This window comes from Nipponia nippon, unplaced genomic scaffold (genome assembly GCF_047370975.1).
Source record: "Nipponia nippon isolate SJK-2023a ecotype South Korea unplaced genomic scaffold, ASM4737097v1 scaffold_10, whole genome shotgun sequence".
NCBI classification, from domain to species: Eukaryota; Metazoa; Chordata; class Aves; order Pelecaniformes; family Threskiornithidae; genus Nipponia; species Nipponia nippon.
In genome coordinates, this window is record NW_028262291.1 from 33,431,977 (window position 1) to 33,459,145 (window position 27,169).

At 47.2% G+C, this 27,169-nt stretch overlaps 1 protein-coding gene across 16 annotated transcripts in view; it reads right to left on the reverse strand.

The window, feature by feature from the left end:
* Nucleotides 1–16,268: 16,268 nt before the first annotated feature.
* Nucleotides 16,269–27,169, reverse strand: part of EXD2 (exonuclease 3'-5' domain containing 2) — a 29,997-nt gene continuing 19,096 nt past the window's right edge. For 12 of the 16 annotated variants that reach the window (XR_015701993.1, XR_015701994.1, XR_015702002.1 and 9 more), the window contains 4 exons: nt 26,603–26,959; nt 25,175–25,442; nt 20,909–20,970; nt 16,269–18,010 (listed from right to left, as the gene is read on the reverse strand). Coding sequence is in view for 1 of the 16 variants with exons in the window: in XM_087746482.1 (XP_087602608.1) it covers nt 25,226–25,442; nt 26,603–26,959 (574 nt within the window). In the remaining 15 variants the exon portion in view is untranslated. Of the gene's footprint in view, nt 18,011–18,755; nt 18,835–20,908; nt 20,971–23,238; nt 23,353–24,117; nt 25,443–26,602; nt 26,960–27,169 lie in introns of those variants that run through there. The other 4 variants (XR_015701996.1, XR_015701995.1, XR_015702000.1 and 1 more) reach the window with 4 other exon arrangements.

Genomic DNA, 27,169 nt, shown 5'->3' on the forward strand with positions numbered 1-27,169 from the left:
AGTAACCTGTGGAAGCTGGGCTCCCACTGTTTTCGGTCTCTTTCTCAGTCCTACAAAAAAAAAAAAGGGGGGGGGGGCAGCTGCTGTCCTATGTGGATTTGGATCCAGCAGCTGCCTGGGTTGCAGAGTGCGGTGGGCTGACTCTGGCTGGACACCCAGTGCCCACCAAAGCCGCTCTGTCACTCCCCTCCTCAGCTGGACAGGGGAGAGAAAAACACAACAAAAAGCTCATGGGTCAAGATAAGGGCAGGGAGAGATCACTCACCAATCATCATCACAGGCAAAACAGACCTGACTTGGGAAAATCAGTTAAATTTATTACTGATCAGATCGCAGTAGGATAATGAGAAAATAAACAAATCTTAAAATCACCTTACCCCCACCCCTCCCTTCTTCCCAGGCTCAACTTCACTCCCCATTTCTCTGCCTCCTCCCCTGGAGCAGCACAGGGAGACGGGGAATGGGGGTTGCGGACAGTTCATCACACGTTGTCTCTGCCGCTCCTTCCTCCTCAGGACGAGGAGTCCTCACACTCTTCCCCTGCTCCAGCATGGGGTCCCTCCCACAGGAGACAGTCCTCCATGAACTTCTCCAGTGAGGGTCCTTCCCACAGGTTGCAGTTCTTCACAAACTGCTCCTGCGTGGGTCCCTTCCACGGGGTGCAGCCCTTCAGGAGCACACTGCTCCAGCGTGGGTCCCCCGTGGGGTCGCAAGTCCTGCCAGCAAACCTGCTCCAGTATGGGCTCCTCTCTCCATGGGTCCACAGGTCTTGCCAGGAGTCTGCTCCGGCATGGGCTTCCCATGGGGTCACAGCCTCCTTCGGGCATCCCCCTGCTCCAGCGTGTGGGGTCCTCCACGGGCTGCGGGTGGGTATCTGCTCCACCATGGATCTCCATGGGCTGCAGGGGCACAGCCTGCCTCACCACGGTCTTCCCCACAGGCTGCAGGAGAATCTCTGCTCCGGCACCTGGAGCACCTCCTTCCCCCCTCCTTCTTCACTGACCTGGGTGTCTGCAGAGTTGTTCCTCTTGCATATTCTCACTCCTCTCTCTGGCCACAGCTGCACAGGTTCCCCCCCACTGCTTCTTAAATACATTATCCCAGAGGCCCTACCACTGTTGCTGACGGGCTCAGCCTTGGCCAGTGGCAGGTGCATCTTGGAGCCAGCTGGCACTGGCTCCATTGGACATAGGGGATGCTTCTAGCGGCTTCTCACAGAAGCCACCCCTGTAGACCCCTACTACCAAAACCTTGTGATGCCAACCCAATACACAGAGGGACATCAAGTGAGGCAGAGGAGCTGTGTCCAGGATTCAGAAAAGGGAAAGACATGGAAGAAAGACGTGTTTAGGTCCCTGTGTCGTGGTTTAACTCCAGCCAGCAACTAAGCACCACACAGCCGCTTGCTCACTCCACCCCGGTGGGATGGGGGAGAGAATCAGAAGAGCAAAAGTGAGAAAACTCATGGGTTGAGATAAAGACAGTTTAATAGGGAAAGCAAAAGCCATGCACGCAAGCAAAGCAAAGCAAGGAATTCATTCCCTGCATCCCCTCGGCAGGCAGGTGTTCAGCCATCTCCAGGAAAGCAGGGCTCCATCACGCGTAACAGTTACTTGGGGAGACAAAATGCCATAACACCAAATGTCCCCTGCCCTTCCTTCTTCTTCCCCCAGCTTTCTATGCCGAGCATGATGTCATATGGTGTGGGATATCCCTTTGGTCAGTTGGGGTCAGCTGTCCCAGCTGTGTCCCCTTCCAGCTTCTTGTGCACCCCCAGCCTGCTGGCTGGTGGGGAGGGGTGAGAAGCAGAAAAGGCCTTGACTCTGTGCAAGCACTGCTCAGCAGTAATGAAAGTATCTCCATTATCAACGCTGTCGTCAGCACAAATCCCAGACATAGCCCCATGCTAGCTACTGTGAAGAAAATTAACTCTACTCCAGCGAAAAGCAGCACACTGTGACAGCAGAGCCAGCCCCATACACTGTCTCCTCTTCCACCACTGTGCAGATCTTTGCTTGACTCCTTCTTAGTCTTTTCTCACCATCCTGTGAGATTCACTACAGAAAAGCAAATCACTCAAACAGCGATGGAGAGATGCGTGTGAAACAGGAGAAAACCCTCTGCCCCAACACTTGAGCTAAACAGACTGCCTTCTCCTGCCTTTCCAAGCACGCTGCTTCCCGCTTCCACTGCGGCCAGTCATTTTCTTCCTCCGTTGCCCTCCCTGCTAGTGCACCCTATAGCCGCCGTGTGGTCACTGTTGCCTCCCCACACCCCATTTCACCACTTTCAATCATCCTGATGGTGATCCCCACCCCACAAACATCTCAGCCTCAGCCAAGACTCTAACAGTTGAGAAGTCCCCTGCAAGGTCAGCCCAGCATCTCCCCTTTTCTGCTCAGAAGAAATCCAGCTGCCTGACTCTTCAGATTCTCCAGGGACAACATCATTTTGAGCGCTCTTCCCTTTCCAGAGCAGATACTACTTTCTGGGCAAAGACGCCTCACACTTTATTCCAGAGGGCTCTTCCTATATTTTTCACAGCATTACCACTTCACTTTTGCAAGCACAGTCTAACATTTGCCATCTGCTAATAAATCCCAGCACCTCGTCCATACTACAGTACAGACTCACACTCTTAGGGCTGGCCTCAAGCCTCCCCCTGCCTGGAGCAGCCATCAACCCCTGTACTAAGCAGGTGCAAAGCACTGCCAGGTGAGCAAGGGAGCGGAGTAATCCAGTCCCTCTGTGTTTCAGAGCTGCAGTCGCTGCCCAGGGGAATGTGCCAGCAGAGAGCTCGAGCTGTGTTGGCACTTAACCTCTGTGCATGCATGCAGGGAGCCGTGCAGGGCAGGGCGGCACTGCCCGCGGCAGGGTTCAAAAGCAGGCAGCTGCCTGCACCCAGCTGGCCCTCATCTCTGGAAGCACCTTGCACACAAGCCTTGAAAGCTGCCTGCGTGCCCGTGGGTGCTCCCAGTCACTAATGAGCTTGTGCTCCTGGAGCTCTTGAGCTCTGAGCAGCACTTTCCCATGCCTGCAAAGCACGCTGCCGAGCCGTCTTTGCTATTCTGCCCCCATCACATCCTGTTATTCCCAGAGCATTGCCGGTAGTTCAGAAAACAGCACAGAAAAACCAAAAACTCAGGGTTTACTTGTACTACCTGGGTAATGTGACACACTGACAACTTACATGAGTGACAGGGACCCTCCTGTACAGAATGACTACTTTCCTTCATTAAATCAATTCATTAATTACAAGAAAAACACAACCCAGATAATTTAACCCTTTCATTTGAAGATCCAAAATCCCTTTCACTGAATGGCCTGTAGGTAAGCGTCAGAAACAAGCAGAGAGCTCTGTAGGCAAGCTTCAGCAGAGCCCCAAACACAAGTCAGCTCTGACATAGGAAAGACAAGCTGAAGTTCAAGGGATCTTTCTCCTAGGAGAAAGTCACTGTTACTCCTCTCTCCCTCCAGGAGTCAGCCCCTAAGCGCACAGCTTGTTCCTGCAGAAACGCAGCCAGAGCATGGGGTAGCGAAGCTCTGCTCCAGCCCATGACCCCAGCAAAAGCACCGAGTTCCCCACCCTCAGAGCTGTTGGCTGAGCAGCTCACGCTTGCCCACAGGTACCCAATTCAGCACAGATAAGCCAGATTTGCAGAGACCCGTTATTTACATTGCTTAAGCTTTGGGACCTGTTTGAGCCGGAAAGGGTTAGGGACTAGAGCTGGCTGACCTGGGGGAGACAGGGCCTTGGGCACAGCTCCAGCAGAAGAGACGTGTACTTTTGCAGCACCAGGTTTCCACACACTTTGAAAGTGTCTCCACAGCAATGTTTCATCTTCAGGGCCTAAATACCTCACTGCAGGATGACTAGCTCCCAGATCCAAGCTATTCATACCCAAGGTCCTGTGTTCCACAGCCAGAATTTGCAATGATTTCACCTCTGACTGCAGAGCTTTGCTCCAGAATCTCATCTTTCTTTTAAAAGAGTACATTTCTAGCCATATGTATCTACAGGGATCTCTGACAATATAAATTGTTCAAATATAACTATACTGTGAGCTGCAATGTTGCATACAGATATTAGAGCCAGCTTCATCAGAGATAAGAATACCAGAAACAGTCTGGCACGGAGATCTCTACTCAACACAGCCTGCAATGTAGACATACAATGAATATTAACAGTGATAATACTCCACTGCTGATCTTTGCAAAAGCATCAGCTAATTCAATAATGCCCTAAGAAAAGTGACCTGAGAAACATAATATAATAAACTAAACAAATCAAGATTATACAAACCTCACGGCAAAATTATGGGGTCTTACCACCACATTTGTTCTTTTTCAGTTTCCTCTATAGCTGTTACTTCCATGTTAGAAATGTTAAGTCTTTTCTTATTTTGTGACGAACTTTGTGCAGTAGAATAATATAAGGGACCCCTTGACAATCCAGGTGGCTGATTCTTTAACATAAGCATAGGCGAAGTACTTGGTGAGTAACCTAGATACAGAAAGGAGAGAGAGGAATATGACCAGCAACATGGAGGAAATTTATGTAGGAGATTAAGACCTTTATTTATAATCACCAGGGCCCTAATCAGCATCATCTTCAATGGAAAGAGATCTCCTAGGTCCACGAATCCGAAAAAGTGCTCTCAAGAAACCAGTTTTGTGTCTGAGCAACAACATCTAGGAGAGCAGACCTGGTGTCCCACATTGCCCCAATAAAAGAGATGATCTTTGTTGCAGGGGAAGAAGAGACAAGCATCATCCCGATTTGTCTTTAGAAAAAGTGAAATGTGGCTGCTTTATCATTATGGTGAGACAAAGTGCAGGTTTTTGCAGTCATCTGACATAAAATGTAGCTGAGCTTTCAACTGTGAAACATCTGGAGAACACCAGGTTTTTCTTAGCACTACTCTGATCTGAGAAATCAGGTCTGCTATATTTATGGCCTCTAGGCATGGAAGTGCCACCTGAAACATGAACATAAGGTCTGTCTATTCTCCGAAAACTTTGGCTAAGAACATTTACAGAAAATTAGTATTTGGGTTCAGGGGCTAGAGCCGGTCACAGGATGACGGGATGCACAGCTGTACCCTTGCCAGACAGAGGCTTCATTTTTTTAGGCTGGCAGGAGACATTTCCCTGCCTGGGAGCTTCCCAGCAGTCACTGTGGCAGCAAGGAGAGCAGTCAACTGGGAGAAACAAGAGTGGCATGTTATCCTGCTGGGACAAGAGGACTTGCTCAGAGAGAGGCTGCTCTGCTTGCCCACAGCTGGCTGGGAGCTGAGCTCCACCTTGCATGAAAGTAGTGTGCACCCAGCTGGCTCCTGCCTGCTCGTTGCATGTGCTATGGACTGAAGATCCAGAAAGTCGTGTATTTTAAAGCCACAAGGGGCAAGGACATAAATACGGCTTAGCTCCCTATAGCCCTCCGGCTGCAGGAGTTCCTTCTTTTAATTCTCACTCCAAATCCCATCTGTACACATAACTGAGACAGCTCTGATACTTTGCTTAGCTAAGCCTCAGTCATGGCTCCTAGCTAAGTTATGCAAGGGAAGAGCAGCCTCGGTTCAGGGATTTTTCACAAGAGACCTCTCCTCAGAGAGCTCCTTCTGCACAGCCAGAGCAGGGCACCTGGGAGAAGGTGAGACATCTCAGGATGGTTTTCTCTGAACTTGTTGCCACCAAGGGACTCCTTCCTCCTCCTCTGGCCCATCCCTGGGCTGGACACTTGTCCTCCCTAATGAAGCTCCTGGTCTTTTCCCAAGCAGGATCTGCTTCCAGTTCAGGAATAAGTGGGTAGGAGTGGGTGAAAGCAATTTACCTATTGAAGGGAAAGGACTTGGAGCTCATCCCTGATTTCGATTCAGGAAAACTCCAGGAAAAGGAGGGAGAAGGGGAAACGTTTGACCCAATGGGCAGAAAGAACTGAAGTCCTTTCCCCATAATGGATGAAAGGCCCCTCTGATGACCATAGCATCTCACCATGCTCTTCATCCAGATCCAAGTCATACCCCTGTAAACCTCCCAGACATGTTTACCCATACCATAATGCCAAGGTGGCCAAGTGTGTGCCACCGTCCTTCACCACGTGGTTGTTGAAAACAAAAAGAAAAATGTTATCTGCATTACTCATCTACATTGGCCAAATTCCTAAACTGCCTGAAATACTCTCCCTGTCTGAAAAAGCTTTCTCATGCTGGTCAGAGGGTGTGGGTATGTGCGTGGGTTTCTGAAAATCCACGTTGCTGTGCCTCAGGTCATACATCACCCACCACATCCTTGGCCTCAGTCACCACTGGGAAACTCCAAAGTGTGCCAGAAGTCCAACAGCTTGTCTGGATCGTGCCCTGCCTAGAGCTGGATACTGCCCAGGCAGGCCCCAGCCCTTCACCACCAACGCCACAGGCACTGTAGAAAGCCCAGACAGACAAATCACTCCCCTGGGACCAGCTCCATCCTTAATTTACCCTGATGCCCAATCGGAATAGGCACAGGGAGTGGATGCCAGTTATTTCTGCATTTAGCAGAAGATAAGCTACCTAGGGTGGCATATATGTTGATCAGGACAGAAATACCTTCCGGCTCATTGTTTCTGGCCAGCGTGCAAACAGTAAGGTGGTGGAGGGGAGTGACTCAGGGCCAAGTTAAGGCAAATAGCACATAGTTAACTGAGAACTAGGATTTCAGTTGCTTTAAATCGTACAGTTAAACATTGTCTTAAGTGCTATTTAAGGTCACTGTAACCTTAACATTATTTTCATGAGCATGTTTCTTAATGAAAATGAGAACATAGAGAAGAATTCCCAATAAGCTGTAATTAACAGTTCCACATTGCACTTAGGCTCTTCAAGTACAAAGAGAAAAACATCTCCTGAAAGGCAAACAGCAGCAAGATGAATCTCCTTTGACAGCATGGAGGAGCCAGGAAAGTCTTCAGAGATGGTTAGCCAGGATTCAGGACACCCCCTCTTCCTGCCGGGAGACGGTCCCATTAACCCTCTCCGAGCCAGGTAACCCACCTGCCTGCCACCACAAGACTAGGTGCAGCTTCAGTGAGGAGTAGAGTTAGGGCAGAATCAGGCAGGAGCTATCAACAGCACCAAAAAATGCTCAGAATTCATGCAGCCATCATGCAATCTTTCAAAAGTGTAGAAACAGAATAAATATTTAAGTAGTAATAATTACATATTAATACAACTTATTAAATAGAAGATCCACTTATAATCAAGCTGATTCACTTTACGAGCCTGATATAAATTTTCACTTTCCCTCCTACCACTTTTCTTATCTCCTTTGCTCACCCCAAATCATTTGCTTCTCTTCCTTACTGCGTCTCTTCTAGGGCATGGATTTATTTCCCACCTTTATGGTAAAGCACGTAGCACTTTCTCTGGTGCTCAGAATTAATTAACAATAAAATCTTTTTTATTACGATCTGACGACAATTTGCTCTCCTTTATTGGCAGCCCATCATAGCGCCGACTGTGACCTGAACTGCAATTTAATCCTCATAGAAACTCAAAGCTTTTACAGCTCAATGTAGTTACCAGGTTAGCGCTCATAACAGTCCTCTTGGCTGCAAAGCAGAGGCAGCTTGAAATGTTCATCTGGCAAAATGATGAAACTCCTGTCTTCCACTACAGAGGAATTCCATGTGAAAACACAACAATCTGGGAAATAACCTGTGAAAAATATCCTACCCAGTTTCTCACACGTCCCGTAAAAGGGGCTTGCACCCTGCACAGCAGACTGGGTTTGAGTTGAATGCAATGAAAAATGCTTAACCTTCCTAAGAGTCACAGCAATGTATTTATTTTTTAAGCTCTATCACTCAAAATAGCCTATACAATTAATGGAAAACTTTCCAAAACATTCCAGCCCTGGCACTAAGCGTGAGAAACTCCAGGCCGATGGGAGCCCAGAAATAGGAGCCACGGATCTGTCAACTCCAGAGGCACTGCAGTGCCCCGGCAGCGAGGCTGATCCCCTAATCTCTGCCTGCTGGGACTGAGACCTGTCTCCAGGCAGGAACTGGAGAGTATAAAAAAGCCAGGGAAGATGTTGGAGTCCAGAGGACTTCAGGCATCCCTGTAATGTCAGGAGCAAGACCCAGGCAGATCAACACGATGCTAAAGATTTATCAGTTTCTACCTTTTCCATCTGCATTATAGTGGGACATCTTTACGCCCAGGGAGGTGGGAGAAGGGGACTTCAAGGATGGCAAGAATATTTCTTGAAATAGCTCTGGTGGAACTACAACCAATAAAAACTGCTGACCTGCAGCAGGCCAGCAAGCAGTTATATCACCATTTCTGATTTAAGAATAATGTACACAGTCTGAGCCTGGCAGCATCCCTTTCCATTGCGGTCGCTTTAAACAACAACCCAGGTATTGCTAAGCTTCCACAAATGTGCTGCAAGCTTATTTTGAAGCTGTTGCAGAAATGGAGCTGCTGTCCTCTCCTGACTTCATAAAGTCATCCAGCACGGGAACCCCTTGCACGGGGACCATGCAGGTCCAGCTGTTTTGGACGAGAAACCCTCAGCAGTGACAGCTCTGCCTGGCAAGACTTGGCAATTAAATCCCTGCACAACTCCAACCCCAAAGCCTCTGCCGGCAGTGGGACAGGTCAGCAGCCATGTGCAACATACCCACCCCTCCTCCCTCAGCCCTTATTCATTTGGTTGAGGTTACAGTATTAACATTCAGTGTTTCTCTCCCACGTTGAGATTAAGCACTGAGGCAGCACGGGAGCACGAGAAAGCCAGGGGGACTTGCGCCATATTGCAACCCAGAATTAATGAAGCACAAAAAGTACAATGACAGTCGGGGTGGCAAGAGAAGCACTGGTGGGAAGCACCTCCCTGAAGGCAGCTGGGATCTCCGTGCAGGTACATGTAGCCTCCTTGGCAGCAGGCCTGACTTTGATGCTGTGAGGTGCTGGGCACACTTGGCTCTGGCTGAAGATGATGAGGGTTTGAGGGCATTTGCTTTAGGGAACTGAGTTCACATCATCCCTGTTCAGTATCTTTGCACTTGCAGGCCCTTTCCAGCCTTGAGTCCTGTAGCAGGCACAGAGGCACCCCAATTTGCTGATCAGGTCTCACAGAATGAAAGGAGATTTGGAGGTGTAAGCCCAAGGGCAGAGTTTTCCTCCAAAGCTCCCCAGTGCTGGTGCCGAGTTGACAGCCTCACCATGAACATACCTGACGCCAGGGGCTACCTATTACAAAACATCCCAAAGGACTGCTAGAAAACATAGCTTTTGGGACATAGTTAGCAAGAACATAAGTTACGCTTTACTGAGTAAAGTCAGTTTTGCCCTATTCCCCTGTCTCTGGCTGTGGTCAGAAGAGGTGCTGTCTAGGCTCAGAAACCTGGCCCCTTCCTGCAGTCCGTGTCTCATATTCCCTTGGGATACCTGCCCCTCTTGTATGGGATGCTGGAGCATACAGTCCCACTATTCCCCATAGGATCTGTTTATGGCAACAGAGCCTATAAATTTACACAATTGCCTTCTTAGCCTGTTAACAGCATCTGTTTCCACCACCTCCTGTGACACCAAGGTCCAATACTTCGCTACTGACTGTGCAACAATGCTTTATCTTTTACCAGTTGAAAAATAATCTCCTACATGGTCCACCAAGTGCCCCCTGGTCCTAGAGCAGTGGAACTGGGTGCATGGCAGTTCTCCATCCACCCTACCCACTACCTCCATAATTTGTCCTCTCAGCCAGCCTTTCCCTTTCCCAAATGGAAGGGTCCCAGACTTTTTGTCTTTCCTTGAAAGGCAAGGTGCTTCATCAGTAGGAAGCCATTTTTATGAAGCGCACTGTATAATAAAGAAATGTAATAGAGATTACATTTGTAATAGGGAAGGTCAGATTCATATTCTTCACATTCGCATTTTAGGACAAACATTTCCCCCCCCCCCCAAAGATGAATGCCTTAGAAGCACTGAACAAAATGACCTCCACCACTTTTGCATAGAAGAGGGGATGGGAATTACAAAGTAAGAAATTTCACTGTTTAAAAAATGACCCCTCACTTTTGCTCATAATTGTCTCCAATACCTGAATGCAAGCCTTGGCAGTTGAAGAGCTGTCACTGTGGGAGCACAGCAGACAGAAAAAGGAGTGAGAAATGGGAGGAACTGCTTAAGCCACCGTGAGTAGAAGCGGTACTCTTTCATTTGAATGCTTGCATGTCTGCAGAGATGCACATTGCTGCAGCATTTTCATATGCAGAGATACATCCCTGCATGCATATACATGTGTGCACACGTGCTTAGATTAGTTTCAAGTCTAACTCAAGTTTGCAGCAGGCAGTACTTTCTCTGACACTGGCTGAAGACAGGGAAAGTGTCTCCCACAGAAGCCAAGAGCCATCGCAAGCCTGACCGTTTCTGTTTGAAGGTCACGGTAAGATCAAAGAAATGTGCTATCTCTAGCAAATATATAACTACTTGCACATGTAATTCCTCTACAAATGCATCTGCTGCAACATACCTTTCTCCGCAGAGAGAGGATGAAAAAGCCTATGTGCAACAATTACAATCATATTGCTTAATAGCATACTGAAGAACACTTACAGGTTATTTTAGCACAGTAAAATCTATATAGACAAAAATAACCATATCAATAGGCCGAAGCTTTAAAGCTGGGTGCAATCTCAGCCTGTAGATGGTTACATTACCATGCATCAGCATGATACTGGCCTTTCATGCTCCATAGCCTGGCTCTTCCCTGCTCCAAGCAGCCATCTCAACCAGGCAGGCTCTGTCCAAGCTCAGGCTCTACCATTACAGCACTTCAAACGCACACTGGGCTCTCGCACACCACATTCCTGCCCCAGCTGGGTGGCAGCAGCAGCCCCTGTACCCACATGTCCAGGTATAGGAAGGCAGATCTTCCCCAGCCGGCACCCCCAGGGCAGCTGAGGGCAGCAGGCACAGAGCAAGGAGGAAAGGAGGCACCAGGTTCCCTTTATCCTCAGGTCCAGGGAGGAGCTCGCTGGGAGGACAGCTGTGGCAGGAGAGGACAGCTGTGTCTCGTAGGGTCATTTAGTCCCTGCCGAGCTCTGAAGGATGGGTTTGCTCTGACAGGTTTCCAGCCCTCAGGGACTTCTGCAACCCTCCCAAGATAATCCAGGATAAAATAGATTTTAAATAGATTTTATCTATTTTATTTTTTATTTTATTTTATCTCTTCTGCTCTCCAAACATCACATCCTCATTCGTCTCTGAAGGCTGTTGTACAAGCAGCCTCACTGTGTTTGGGATTTGCTCTGTCCAAAGATGGGTGGCTGCTCCGACTTCAGTGATGGCAGCTGCGCCTTCCAAGCTCTGGCCCACCTGAAGCCACTCTCACCACCCCCTTGAAAGTCAGCTTTGAAGCCTAACTTAAAAACTCAGTTCCCACATCTAGGCTTTACAGCATCTCCCAGGGCATTTTTTTCTCTTCCAGTGTTTGCAGTGAGATCAAGACCCAGATTTAAGATAGCTCGTTGTTCAAGAGCAAAGATCCAATGTCATTAGACTCTGCTCTGAGCAGTGGTGCCAAGGAAGAGCCACATTTCGTACCTCTCAGCTGGGGCAGAGTGTGCTGCAACTAATTATTTTCAAGGTATGGCCTGAGATTAAGCCCTTCGGGTATTTGGAAGGAAAATCCTGCTTCTTATTCTTACAGCATATAAATAATGTTTGTCAAAAAGGAAAAATGGGAAGAGATGGAGAAAAAATGAAACATGGACATTTCCAGTGGATGGGAAAAGGGGCTTGTTCTGTTTCTCAGAAACTACCCTTGTAAATTGTCATTTTTGAGGTCTTTACAACAAAAGCATCTGTAAATCAGAAAGCCAGCTGTTCTCCCCTCCTTTGCCAGCTCTTCTTTTTCTTGCCGAGGAGCTAATACACTAAAGCTGGGCCTGCCAGGTATAAACTTACCAGGGCATTGCGGGGGTTTGGATTTGGGACTGAAGAGGGTATGGCTTCACTCAGTACAGAGGCAGCGGTCAGATGTGAAGGTAGAACTGAGATTTCAAAGAGACGAAGCTTTCCTCCATGTGAGGGATGTGGAGAGATGGTCAAACCTGAGGTGTTGGAACCCATGAGTCCCGCTGGTGTGGGCACCTGCACCTTTCCCGTGGGCTTTAACTCGCTGGAAAGGAGAAGTTCATTCAGCAGTACCCAGGGCAGGTTGTGTGTTTCATCCACAAGCAGACCTATCCCTATATTTTAGTCCACTCATCACACCTCATACACAAGTTTATTGTGAATCCTCTCAGGCCTGGCTCTTTACATGTCCAAAGGGATGGAAAATGCTTGTACAACGATGAATCGGAGAAGGACTGTGCATTACTGCAATACAACATGCAAGAGCCAGCTTGAAATACTAGGTTTCGTCCCTGCCCAGCCTCAGTCTCCTCAGTCTCTCTTTTCACTGAGGGAGATCAACCCTCAAATAGGCAAATGTTCCCTTTAATAACATACAAATAAATAAAAAGGATTTATTTAAAAGGATGCTGCCAGCCGTGTACAGGTGAAAGCTATCTCACTAACACAGGCAGGCCCCTGAGAGCAGCCAGGGGCTCCGTCACCATCACCCGGTGCTCTGCCCTCCGGCGGGGGGAGCCCGCGTCCCCGGGGTGGAGCAGGGGGAGCCCACGGCAAGGGCCAGAGGATCGCTTTGAGGGACAGGGGCAGCAGTTCTCAGCCCTGGCCTGGGCGAGGGTCCCTTCTCGGCAGCTCTCGGCCAGGTGCTCTGCCAGGAGCATTCCAAAATGTTTTTTGTCTGTTCCAGTGGTGCTTCAGAAGATGGACCCTGCACGGGGCACCAAGAATTGCCCTGGCTTTAGCTGCCTGTCTCTGAGGACACATCACTGCAAACAGCCTACCAACTGGAAAACTGGAGCTGGAGGGACGGCGTGGGCAGGCTGGTCACAGCTGCCGGCCGCCCCTTATGCACAGCCAGCGACCTGCTCCAGCGTGGCCATGTCAGCTTCTGTGTGGCTGACTTTGTTACTCCAGATCTGGGCTGAATGCCATTTTCCCCACAGCAGCTTAAAGGATAATTTAAGCGAGTTCAAGCCTCTTGCTTTGAGCTATGTCTTAAAATTGATTTGAAAGCATCAAATGAAACCAGCTTAAAGGCTGCCCCGTGACTGACATGAGCACAGATTTGTGTGGCCACGATCTCACCACTGCCCTTGCAGCCTTAGCGTTCACCTGAACCTGGAGGTGGCCTTCACTGATCTGTGACCAGCTCACACAGTGATGAAGCACAAAATTGTATGGGACAAATCCATCTTGTGCGTCTCCTGCAAAGCAGAGCTGAGACGCTGTCAGAAACATGTGGGTTTTCTTCAGCAGGTTGTATGTGCACCAGACATGAGAGAGTAGTGAGGAAGAAGTGGTACACGACAAGGGAAGATGGACCAAGTTAAAAACAAACAGGTGGAGAAGGATGGAGGTTTGCAGAACAAGACGGAGGACAACAACCACACTCAGGAAAGGAAAGACCCCAATCCTTAATGGGCAAGAAGAAGCAAACACTCCACTTCTTCCCATCTCCCTCCTCCTGCCTTCTCCTCCTTCAGGTTCTTTGTGGCACCCGGATCAAAAAAAAAGAGCTAAGAATAAGCAACGTGAGAATGTAATCAACAGCGAAGGAAGAGAAGCGTTTTCTGCTCGCTAGTGGAAAACTAGCCCTGTCATTAAATAACACAGGTCGACAGCCTTCTGTGATGTGAGGAAGTGGGAAATGAAAGGTCTGAGCTAGTAAAGCTGAGAATGACAAATGGGAATCACAATGAAAAATGTCTGATCTGGAAGTTAAAGTCCAACCTCTCAGAGTCTCAGAGGGAGCCGCAAGGAAAGATCGCTCGCCAGAGGAGCAATTTTAAGGAATGTCTACAGAGGGGTCTGGACAGGCTGGATTGCTGGGCCGGGGCCAGCTGCATGAGGTTCAACAAGGCCAAGTGCCGGGTCCTGCACTTCGGTCACAACAACCCCATGCAACGCTACAGGCTTGGGGAGGAGTGGCTGGAGAGCTGCCTGGCGGAAAAGGACCTGGGGGTGTTGGTCGACAGCCAGCTGAACATGAGCCAGCAGTGTGCCCAGGTGGCCAAGAGGGCCAATGGCATCGTGGCTTGTATCAGGAATAGTGTGGCCAGCAGGACCAGGGAGGTGATAGTGCCCCTGTACTCGGCACTGGTGAGGCCGCACCTTGAATACTGTGTTCAGTTTTGGGCCCCTCACTACAAGAAGGACATCGAGGTGCTGGAGCGTGTCCAGAGGAGGGCAACGAAGCTGGTGAAGGGTCTGGAGCACAAGTCCTATGAGGAGCAGCTGAGGGAGCTGGGGTGGTTTAGTTTGGGGAAGAGGAGGCTGAGGGGAGAACTTATTGCTCTCTACAACTACCTGAAAGGAAGCTGTAGCGAGGTGGGGGTCGGTCTCTTCTCCCAAGTAACAAGTGATAGGACAAGAGGAAACGGCCTCAAGTTGTGCCAGGGGAAGTTTAGGTTGGATATTAGGAAAAATTTCTTCACAGAGGGAGTGGTTAGGCATTGGAACAGACTGCCCAGGCAAGCGGTACAATCACAGTCCCTGGAAGTATTGAAAAAACATGTGGATGTGCCGCTCAGGGACATGGTTTAGAGGTGGACCAGGCTGTTAGGTTAACAGGTTGGACTCGATGATCTCAGAGGTCCTTTCCAACCTTAACAATTCTATGATTCTATGGATTCCTCGGCCGCGCATCCCATGCATTGCAAGGAAAAGCCAGGAGGCTGTTCCTCTCACGGGCGTGCTCAGCACTGCCCTGGCTGCTTCAGGACAAGCCTGCTGGAAAAAGAAAAGAGCATAATTACTGGAGAGAGTGAAATTAGGTGTATGGTAAGGAAGAAGAGGAAGAACAGAAGGTGGATTGCTCATACTGCAGATGAGGCAGGACAAAACTGAAGGGCTGGTGAATCTGGGGTACTGTGGGAGAGGAATAAGGATGACGGAAGGTCTGGCTATTATCTGGGGTGCCATTAGCACAATATCCATCTAAAAATGTAGTTGTTCTAAATCATCTGCAGCAGAAATGATTTGTGATGGCATCAGACCATTAGGTCATTGCCCATTCATCACGAACTGGGGCTCACCCAAATTTCCGTGCATAGTTAGGCCACCAGCCACTACAGTATAAATAACAAAACTTGCAGTTCATTTTTGGCTCAGATGCATTTCTTTCACTAATAAAACACTGGAACCAGTGACCTGGCACTCCCTTCCATGGACTGAACTAAGGCAGACTCTGCACATCGATCCAGGTGCCCATTTTTTGCCCCTAGACTGAGCAGAAGTCAATAAATGTGCTATAGCTGGTCCACTGAGATTTAGAAGGGTTTGCAGGTACTTCTGATTTTGTGCCTCTGCTGATTTTGCCATTTCTTGACCTCAGCCCACGTGTCACGTTTGCCGTGGATTTATTGAAGTCAGGAGTTCACAGCTTCAACAGTGAGATTCAGAAGTTTATGCATGCCAGGGAGGTCAGAAATGAAGAAGCGGGACAGACAGACACACCTTAAGAAAAGCACTTTCCTCCCCTCTCTGAACAGCAATCGGCTGGAGCATTGAAAATCTTGTTCAGCATCTTCGCCTCCTTAAAATGCCTCCGTCTCACTCTATTTTTGTGGGTTTTTTTTCCTCCAAAACTATTTTGCTGCATTTGAGAACCATTTTTTCCAGCACTGTTACACCATTTCCAGCTAAGCTGTGCTTGAGGTACAATGCCCTGCCGCCACCCCGCCTGCTGAACATGAGCTCAGCTATGGGGCGCCATCGGCCCTTTCTAGGGATTTGAGATTTTAGAAATGACAAGAACAGACTTCCCCACGGGAGCCATCTGGAGGAGCAGTGACACATTTCCTACATTTGTTGTCTGTGTTTTGGGTCTCCTTGACGTGAAATTAACAGGGAACAGGAGGAAAAGGTGAAACCGTGAGGTCCGTAATGACCGAGGTGAGAAGCGGAGGAGCTTCCTTCCCCAGGACTGCCTCGTGCTCCTTTGCTCCTGAGGCAGGCTGGCCCCCGGTGCTGTGACAACCTCCCACCTCGGTTCAGCGGCACTCCAGGGCCCTGTTCCTCAGCAGGCTCCTTCGTACAAGTCTGCTGGGTCGCAGCAGGAGTCGAGGCTGACAGCAGTGCACAAGCGCACCTAGCCAGGAGCCTGAGGTAAGGACACACAGATTTAACGCCTTTTATTCTCTGTTGATGGAAAAAATGTCATTTATTCACTACATGTTTTCACTGTTAAAAGAAAGAGGAGCTTGTTGATGCACAAGCAATACTGCTGTAATATACTGACAGCATTAAACCAGTGCAGCTCCCTCAGGATGGACACAGCTGCTGGATTCAAGGTGTTTATAGCACTGCATTGCCAGGGGAATGAGCTGTAACCACATAACACACCTTTGCACCCCCCTTGGCAGCATCAGATCAAATTTCTGTTAGATAAACAAAAAGACTATCCAAAAATCCACCCCCAGTCGAAATAATAATTAACGGCATGTAAGCGAGGTCTAAATTTCTGGCTATCATTGCAGAGAAAGATGCAGCCAGAGGATCCCCTTCAGGTGGTCTATAGCAGCTTAGAGAATGAGTCACTTGATGCATCGCGGTGGGCATTAATAGGCATAGCTAGTCAGGCTGAAGTACTTCACCACTGAAGACACAGCCGCGGTGTTCCTCAAGCCTGAAGAGATGGTATCTGCTCATGTCTCCTTGCCACTACGCTCCATCTCCCCAGCTCGCTCATCATCAAGTTACCTTACAAGGGTTTTGTTTGCACAGTGCAGCTGTAGATGGGCAAGCAGTTTCAGCAGAGGCAATAAGGACCACAAAAGCAACTTGAATTCCTTCTTTGTCCCCTCTGTGTCAAATCTGCAGGGCAGCAAGGCTAGCACACGCGTAGAGGGAGTCTCTATTCCTCTGCCACACATTGTAATTGGGAAACCAGATTATGTATCGCTGATACTGTTGCCCTACATCTTTTTATACCACTATCGCCACAATCCACTGGCAAATACAGGAAGAAGGGTGGAGAAGCCTTTTTTTGCCTATCAAACCAGCACACCTAGAGCGCTGAAATATTTGGGGTTAAAATGTGCTTGTGTAGCTTACCACAAGATCTGCCTGAACACCAGCACTTCATTCCACAGATGCCCTTACTACATTTACCATTACTCCCTGTATCTCCCATCCTTAAAAGAAGCGAAGAGCCAGCTAGAGAATAGAGTACTTCAAAGATCAATCCGTGTGAAGACTTTGAAGTTCTTCCTTGTAAAACGCTCTGTTAGCTAACCTACAATCCCTCTGTGCAGGAGCCTTTCAGCCAAGCAAACCGAAGCAGCATTGTATCACTCAGGGTCTTTCTCCCCCCTCCTCAAACCCTAAATGCAGTTTGGGAATTCCTGTTGGTAGAAACTTGTGCAGCCACTTTAGCTGACGTTTTTCAGACAGCGAAATCATTGAGAGTCTACTCACTGCCTGGTGTTCAGAGAGGGGAGGGTGAAATTAAATCCTGCTGACCGTACAGCTCATCCCCAGCAAGGCAGGCACTGCCACATCTCTTGGTGATAGGAGACTTGCTAGAAAAATTCTGCCTAGCTCTCCTCAAACTACCACAAGAAATATCAATCAGTTTTCACCCTGAAAATACGAAGCGTCAAAAACACTTCAAAAAAAAGAAGTAGAAAAACGCTATCTAGGGAGAACCAAACTCTCATTACTGACCACTAAGTTCAGAGAAATTATCCCGAACTAACTAGACTTTGGCTTCAGTCCAGCACAGCAACTCCTACATCCTCATCCTTGCCCTCGTGGATCATTTGGGGTATTTTTTTTTGCAGTGTGCCTAAAACACAGCACCCCGTGGCTTTTGGAATCCCCTCCAAGTTGCTTGTGTTTTCCAGGCTTCCCCCTTCATCTTTGTTTGGAATATAAGTAGAGCCCTGTAAAGACAGAAGTGAGAAAGTCATGCTGGTTTTACTGGCATGTAATTCCCATCTTGATTCCAGCACAATTTGTTTCCTTGTCCAGCAGCTCCATTTAACTTCCCAGGAGGGGAAAAAGAAGGAAAAAAAAAAGAAACAAACAAAAACTCCCCCCAAAAAACTCACATGTAGTTATAGAAAAATAAGGCTGGTGAGGTTACTGACTTCATCATCTTCCCTAAGTGAAGTTCTGAGATTTAAAAAACGAGCCCTTATTTGGCAAGGGAAAGTTTGTTTAGGTCTGGAGGTCTGTTTTTGTATTTCTCCTCAAGAGAGCAGGGATTTTTGGAAAGCTACTAAGTTGCATTTAAAAAAAAAAAACAACAAAAAACACAACAAAACCAACACAACTCATTTGGCTCATGTGTCCTTTTTTTGAAGGATTTGACTTGAAGAGCAAAGCGTGGTGATAACACAGAGTGCGAGGAGCGAAGGGGAGGGAACACGTGCCAAGGTCACCTCCTCAGCGGTAGCAATGGCAAGCTTCACAGCAGTGATATAAAACCTCCCTCTGATACAAGATACCACTCACAGCTACTTTTTAAGAGCTATAAAAATCCAGAGCAGGCACACGTTAATTAAAGCAGTTCAGAGAGAAGCGCGGCGTGTCAGTCTTGGCAGCGGGTGACTGAAGGGCACGTAGCACGTATGGGAGCAGAATGCCCACGGACAGAGTTAGCTGAAATATTTCAGTTTTTATCACCTCCAGGTTTGTCAGTGGGCAGCACAGATGGTTTGCAGCTGGGGAGCCAGTCAGCGTGCTTGTAAGGAAGCGATGTGACCTGTGTCATGAAGCAATGCGTACCATAAGGAAGCTTTTCTTTGTGACTAGCCCAAATCTTCTTCATTGAGATTTAAGTCCATAACCTCCTGTCCCAGCCAGACTAGAAAGCAGACCATGCAAATCCCCCTCCTCTGCACCACAATTATTTGTCTTATTTATCTCCTTGTCCCTCAGCTCTTTGTTTCCCCTAAGCTAGGCAGACTCAATTCTTCTGGGCTTTGCTTGTATAAGCCACATTTCCGCACTGGTGTCCTCTGCAGAGCACAGGACTCGCCTTCCAGGGTGGCAGGTCCTGAGCAAAAGAGGCAGGGAGGAGGACAAAGACCCATCCGGGCTTCCCTCAGCTCCTTTCCCTCCACGGTTAGGGCAAGGCAGGCTGAGACAGTTGGGGTTATTACCCAAGTGCAAGCCTGCTAGCTACGGCAATTTCTCTTCCTTGTCCCCTGCTGCAGCCCGTCATGAGAAATAAACTATGAACCCGCTGACTAGCCACAGCTGGTGGTGAAACATATCCAACTGAAGGATGACGGCTAGCAGGAAGCCTTTCTGGTTTTAACTGGTGATTATTCCAACGGAGTGAAATAAAGATAATCCACTTTTTTAGCTCTTACATCTATCTACCTGTACTTATTACACCTCCTGGTTTCTTTGTCCGAAGTTGCAGCAGGGCTTCCACCCTGCTGGTAGCAAGAGCACCCTCCAATATTTCACTACACACTGGAAACCTTGAAAGCAGCAGAACAGATCTGAGGGCATGGAGCTAATGGGGCCAGAGCCCAGCTGCATTAAGAGTCCTAGTGCCCATTTACAAGGCAGAGGGAAAAAAAGAAGATACTTGGGTGATCCTGAGGGTCTAATACTCAGCACCATCTAGCAGTTGTCCCCTATGGCTATCGTGCACAGAACATGCTCTTGAAGGCAGTTTTCTCCCCCGTGACCAATTTGTCAAGAGACAGGCAGTCTAGTCTGTCATTTTCCAGGGCTCTGGAAGGATTGCTTAAGTTCTAATCTTACATCTTGGACTGATTCTTTTTCTAGTGTGGGGAAAATATCTGTAAAATGGAGCTGCTCTTTCAGACATCAGTACAGCGCTTTGGGATGTGCAGCTGAACAACATCTAGTATCGCTACCCATTTATCACAGGAGAAGGGGAAAGAAAAGGGTGTAATGCTTTTAAAACATATGGAAAGCATTATCCGAATAGCAAAAATCTGACATAAATCTATATACACGTACTTATAGCTCAGATTTGGGCTCTCCATAGCCCTTGCTAGAGAAGTAGGGATACCAATTTTTTATTCGCAGTGCATTGAAAGGATGTCCCACTCTGATTTTCACAACTTGCCACCAGCAGTCAGTCTCTCTGCTTTTCTTTACAGCTAAAAGTCCTGGACAGAGTCAGGCACAGAGGAAAAAGCGGGGAGCGATTGGCAGACCTCAGCTGATGCGAAGCACTGTTTGGCATTTTTCAAAGGACAATCAATTGGAAAGGACTTGCTGTTAATCAATGGGAAACAGATACATGTCAGATCCCCACGGAGCACACTACAATGTGAAACAGCTTCTTAGAGCAGCAGGTTTTTGTGGAGGGAGTTTGGACAGGCAGTTTTTCTCTTAAGCCTGCATTTCTGACAGCTGCCTAGTACTGTTTTCCCAGACTTGTCACACTTGTGCTGAGATATATAAATGTCTTCTCTTCTTTGCTCCTTAACCACTGCACAATCTTTCAATTTTTTAAGCAAAGAAAGATAGAAGCCATATTTTATATCATCTATAGCCAAAGCTGGAGTTTTTCCTGGACAGGGAAATGGTTTCTTGTTATCTGAAGATGACATCTCTATTTTACAATAAAAGCCTCCATCCTCTTTTTTTTTTCAGTTCTCTTTACTCCCCCATCTCAGAAACTGAACTTATCCAATAGCTTGCAAAGAAAAAACAATAAAAGAAAGATTGTTTTGCTCTGTTTCCTGGCGACCAACACCACTAAGACCCCAGGTAGTATCACACTGGCTAATTCAAGACAGAAATGAGCGCTGTCATAGGTAAGTGGGAATAGAGGATGCAGCACTAACCTCGGTGCAGAAAATCATCGACGCAGCTGTCTGCCGTTCATGATGGAACTCACAGTGGTAACCTGTTTTGAATATGGAAAATTATGTTCCATGCATGTTTATTTGGCTTTTTGTTTTGTTTTGTTTTGTTTTCCCCCCCTTACTAAGCTTAATCATCTTGGCTCTCTTGCATTACCCTCTCTACCCGTAAAAGCATTTAACAAAACTCCCTTGATGCGAGGGCTAATACAAGAGGGCACACTGTGGCTCCCTGAACTCACAGAGAAAGCTCAATGTCTTCTTTGCACTTACCTCCAACTGCCTCTCCCTTTTTCCAGAACATGTACCCCCAAGGGTGGGGAAAAGCCCGTACACCAATAACACAGCACTACGTAGAAATGAAAGGGCTTTAAAATGGCCCTTATTCCCAAAGAACATCAAGGGGACGACAGCTTCTGTCAGACTGTGGGAATGAAGAAGGCAGTATAGGTCTAGACTACTGTGGCGGCCTGAAGAAAGGAGGAGATCAAGGAGCAGCGATGGGAACCGACCTACTGGTTCAGACTGGCGGTGCCTCTACATCAGCACAGAACACTGCACACTGGCGAGGGCTCCTGGTGACTCCTTACTACAGAGGCTCCCTCTGCATGTGAGAAAGGCCCAGCTCCTCACAGGCAGTTAGGCCCAGGGCCAGAGCAATGACGTACTTTTCAAGGTTAACCACATTGCCTTCACTGAAAAAAACCCCTCCAAAACCACGTTAGAGATAGTGCAGAGTTCAGATACTCCCTAGGGAGCCAGAGCAATAGAAATGCAACAGGAAGCTAGCTTCCCATCCCCGCCATTAGTGAATATCAAACAGAGCAAAATGCAAGAAGCCCACAGGGGTATGTTGTCTTCGGTCCTGTCAGTCGTGGATGTGACAGACTGTCAAAGGAGGGAAACCAAGGCACTCCAAATGCCAAGTCTGTCAGCAGCATAATTAACATGTCATGTATGGTCTGCTCAGAAATGCAGCACTTAATGCACCTCTAACTGCCAGACTATCAAAAATGCTGCTCGACTGGTAATTCCTGCACCTTGCAATAATGTCCAAGTTACTGCAAAGGCAAGAGAAAGGCAAACTGTAGTGGCTGGGAAGACAGAAATCAGTTTGCAGCCCATGGGGGAAGGCAAGCTAACCTACCACAGGGACTGCTGGTACTCCCGCTCCAGAAGAGTGTCTCTGGAAACATGTACCCAGTCATACAGAAAAAGCACATCCATTTCAAAAGGGCAAAACACCCGAAACAAAAAGGATGAAGGCAAGTTCTGCAGGGAATTCATAAACCAAGACAGGTTTGCGGACCTCAGCAGCTGGAGCGTGCTCCCCACTAACCTGCAAGGACCAGTTTGAGGCAGGTGACATCAAGTGCCAGGTAAAAGGGAAAATTTCTGTCCCCCATCTCTGGCAGCGTACCTTGGGCAAACTTACAAACGTAAAGTGACAAGCGATGGAAAGAAAAATCCCATGTTGTGAAAGCTAGCCCACACAGAGAGGCATGGCAATTCTCTCCCTCCGCAGACAAAAAAGGATGTGCGTGGTTTAGTGCAGGAAGGTCCTAGTATAGGTATGATACTTGGGGCAACCTAGATGAATGCTCAGGTTGAGCACAATCTAAGTTTTTATTTAAAAATGGTAGATCTGTAGCCATCACAACTGACCAGCAAAACCAGGCCAAGGGCAGCACCTGAATCCACCGAGAGCCTCAGAACAACAATTCAAGTACACCTGAGCAAACTTGCTATCGCACTGCTTAGAAGTACAGTATTGCTGCCAGCATGGGCTCTTCCATGGCTGATCTTGGACAGACAGACCAGGGAAGGCTGGGAAGACAGGGAAACTCAGAGGGTGAGGTCCAGGTGTTACTATAAGGAATGACGGACTCACGAGGACAGGGTCGGAAACAGGGAAAGAAGAGAAAAAGCAGGCATGCGAAAAAAGGAAAAAGAGCTTCAATAGTGGTAAGTCTGGTAAAAGAGCAAATTTTTACTGAATGTAACAATTAGTGATGAAGACATACACGAAAGTTTTATCTGTAGACTGTCAGAAAATTTAAAATCATAATTATATAAAAATAACCTATTTCTGCACAATAAATATACCACTTCCCCTCCTCTTTCAGGTTGACTTAAAATGATGCAAGTTAAGGATATATTACAAACAGCAAAGAATCTTAGTTAAGAAAATATTTATGAAGAAAGTTCTCTTTGCAAATTTCTATTTCTGAACAAGTGATTTGAAAAAAAACCAAAACCAACAACCCACAAAACTCTTCAGTGATACCACTGACTCCTCAAATTTAGAGGACCTGTAGTCCAATTCTTGTCTCAACATCATTTTCTTTTCTCAACCAACAGAAAAGACAGCAGCCCTGGGGTCAGCCATCGGTTCCATTAAACAAGGACAGCTTTATCAGGAATTCCTGCATCAGAACAAAGGGAGAAAACCAAAGCAGAATGAAGAAGTGAGATGCACACCTTGTACTCCTGATTGTTGAAAAGGAGCTTCTGAGCCATGCAAAGAGCTCTCGCCACCCTGATCAGATGGCACTAAAGATAGGAGACAGCACTATCTGAACACATGCTCAAAATGCTTCAGAGAGAAATAGTTATACCCAAGCTGCTGCTGTAAACAGGAGGTTCTTGCTGAGATTACCATCAGCTGTGTGAATGAGCACAGAGACAGAACACATTTGGCTAGATCAGTTTTTGTTAAGACCTGTCAGTGGTACAGGAAAGGAATAAAATTGCCCTTATAATGAAAATGGTCTCATTTGCAGCTCTGTGATAAGTAGTATTTATCATGAATCTTTGATTCCTTGTGCTTGGGCTGCTACTGCACCTCCTCCGGGATGGCATTAATGTACCATTTCTCCATGGCTCCTACTTATCTCAAACAGTCTCTGCTACAAATGGGTTTTTCACCCCTGGCCTGTGAAATTTCTTGAATTATCTGGTAAGGGAGTGTTTCAGCCACGATCACAGCAGGTCCACGATTCTGCCCAAATGTTATAATAAAATATGGGTCAACTGCGATATACGCAGTAGTATGAAGTATGATTTCGGGGTTTTACTGAAACTGCTTTACAGAGACCTATAAAACTTGAGCATAGCTTCATCATTCCGGAGAAGCACACTCATCTCATGCAATCAAAATCACCAAAAGCGATTTCACAGAAAGCGGTATGTATTTTTAAAAAGTTATATTTAACTAAGGTCTAGCACCAGGCAAAAAACATGAATATTTAAGAAAGTCAGACAGCAGCACATTTTAAAAAACAGTAATAATTAGCACACACTAGCTTATATTTTCAAAGCATTTTACAAAAACATTAATTAATTAAGCCTCACAACACCCTTGTGAGATCGGTAAGTATTATTAGTCCCATTTTAGAGACAGGGAAACAGGCATGGAGAGAGTATGACCTGCTCACCACCACACACGTCAAATCCAGGAACAGAACACCAGATTTTCCAGTTTTCTGCCACACATGGTCTGACCTCTTAAAAGATGCTGGTCTTTAAATAAAATTTGTTTCCTCTTATCCCTTTCAAGACACCTGATCCCATTTCAGTCTGATATGAAAAGGTACCCACCAAGAGCTATCCATGATAAACAAGTGGAAGTAGGAAATAACATTTGTTGTTTGCTGTGTGTTGCTGGAAGCTGTTTAAGAAAAGACTTGACGTGGATGCTTCCAGAGTCAAAGAAAGAGCATCACTTCTCATCAGGCACCTGCCACCAGGAAACTCACTGAGGCCTATGTGCAATGCTGATATAGCTCACAATCCGCAAAAAAAGGTAAGGTTTCTTTGCCACTTCCAAACAAGGAATCTCTCTCTGGCGGGGAGTCTTCTCTGAGAAGAACTCATATGAGTACAACTGCACTGAAAGCAAAGACTTTTAGCAGGAGACTCTCAAGGTGCAGCTAAGGGCGCAGATGTATCTGTTGGAAAACCTGGAAATGTTCATATATTGTGCCCTGTGTTAAGAGAGATGGCCTGGAGGCATCAGCCATCCTAGGGGGTAGAAAATAACTCTCCATAGTCACTTTTCCTTAGCATATCACTCTTGCACTGAACTAGTCAGTGACAGACTATGATTAAAAATTCCAAACCACCTGAAAATTCAAGTCAATGGATTTAACTCTATAAAATGCCAAATCTGGCAGATCCACTGCTGCCAGTTTGCAAACCCAGACCCAGATGTTAGTGGAGACATAGAAATAAAAACAGTCCTTCCACCTTCAGTTACATATGTCCATTAGACGGTATCTAGAGTCCAGGAAGTTAGTCTCACGACAGCTCGATCTGAAGATCCTCCCCATACTTTCGGATCAGCTTCATGTGGTTATGGTCCACTGACCATTGCTCTGGGAGGTGCTTGGGCTGCATGCTGTCCAAGAAATGCTGCCGCCAGCGTCTCTCCAACTGCATAAGGGAGCGCAGGCCTCCTTTAGCAAAACACTGCACCACCTTCAGCCCATGTGGCATGTAGCTCTCGTTGCAGATCCTGCCAGGACACAAGCAGAGTTTAGTTTCACACAAGCCCACTGTCAGACTCTAGACCTGTCTACAATGAACAGCAAGACACTGAAGATACTTTCAGCTGCGGAGTTTAATTACAGACACATGGTAAGCTAACCAGGAGGGAGAGTTTTAAGCTTTGCTTCAATACCAGACTGCTTTCTGGAACACGGTTACACTGGGAAGTTGGTTTCTTTGAACTGAGAAAGTGTTCTTCTTTTATAGCAATAGTAAACAAAGCTCTTAAAGTCCATTACAAGCTCCTCAGGAGATAGACTGCAAATTTCTCAAGGCAAGAACCACGTGACACTCCAGAGCCCTGATCCTGCCACTGAATTCCCTGCCTGGATAGGTTCTGAGTTACAACATTGGCACATTGCAAACAGCAGTAAGCATAACAAGGAGAAAATACTGACTTCATGCAGAGACCAGATACTAGTTAAGAAAAGATATTTGGGGAGGCTTTGAGAAAGAGGAAGAGAGGAGACTTCTGATACGATTGCCTTTCAGTCTCCCTCCCTGATCTGTCCTTCAAAAGAAGTATAAAATAGTGGAGGGGAAGATGGAGAGCAAGAACAGAAGGAGACTGATTGAAGAGAAAGAGGGGAAGAAACAAGAGCTGCATTTCACAGACCACTGCTGGGTTGAGGGGAGAAGGGGGTAAACAAAGCCAAAAGCACAGTAAGAAATGCAGAGCGTGCTTGTCTGCTTAGAGCCTTAGGCTACAGCAGACAGTTATCTTCTTCCTATCCTTGCTTTCTAGTTAAATGTATCAAACTACTATAAATCCAGACTCTGCAGGCTTATACAAATGATAATGTTATGCTTTTAGAGGCTCTTTTTTCCTGTGCAGATCAGCTCCTAGTATTCACAAATTCAGACGCTCCTCAACTCGACACCATTATTTTAGGGAAGATACATCAATAACCCAAGGAGACTAGCAATGGGTTTTGCCTTATTTTCATCAAAAAGCTGGGGTAGAGGGGGGAGTCAGCATGAGTGATCCTCAGCTCTGCAAATCCTGCTGGATGTTCTTTTATTTTGCTGCAGTAATATTTACCCAAGGCTCTGTGTGTAGACAACTTTATTTTTGAACTTATGTGTCAACATAAATGACTAAAATGCTACATCTACACCTTGTTATACCTGGTTTCCAGACCAGCTGCTTCCTGGAGCATCTCTGGGGTGACTGCCTCTGTGTTAAAGTAGTCCTTGATGCTTTGCAGAAGTTCTGCCTTTCGGGGGTCAGGCAGGCTGTCTGCATTCAGCAAGGCTCGGGCCCCTGAGCGCACTTGCCTGCGTAGAGGGTCCTCCAGCAGACGCACGCCTTCCTCAGAGCCGATGGGGGCACCAAACTCCTCAGCCAGCTGCTGCTTGAGATGGTTGTCATAGTAGTTGGAGACAGCATGGCAGGACGTGCAGAGTAGGAGCACATCATGGGAGTTGTGGTCCTTCATCTGGATGGGGAAGTGTCTTCGGTATTCGTGAGGAACAATGTTCTTCCTAGGGAAGACAAACCAGACAGCTCATTACATTTGCCTGGAGCTGCTACTCCCCGGTTCCTCCTCTTCCTGGCCCACAAAGGGTCAACTAATACTAAAAGTCCAGGAAAACAATGATGCCCAGGGTCAGGACCCTCAGTGCAGCAACAGGTTCTGCAACTTCTTTTTAATTGTACTTCTCTCCACAGGTTTTCTGCATTTCTCTTTTTTT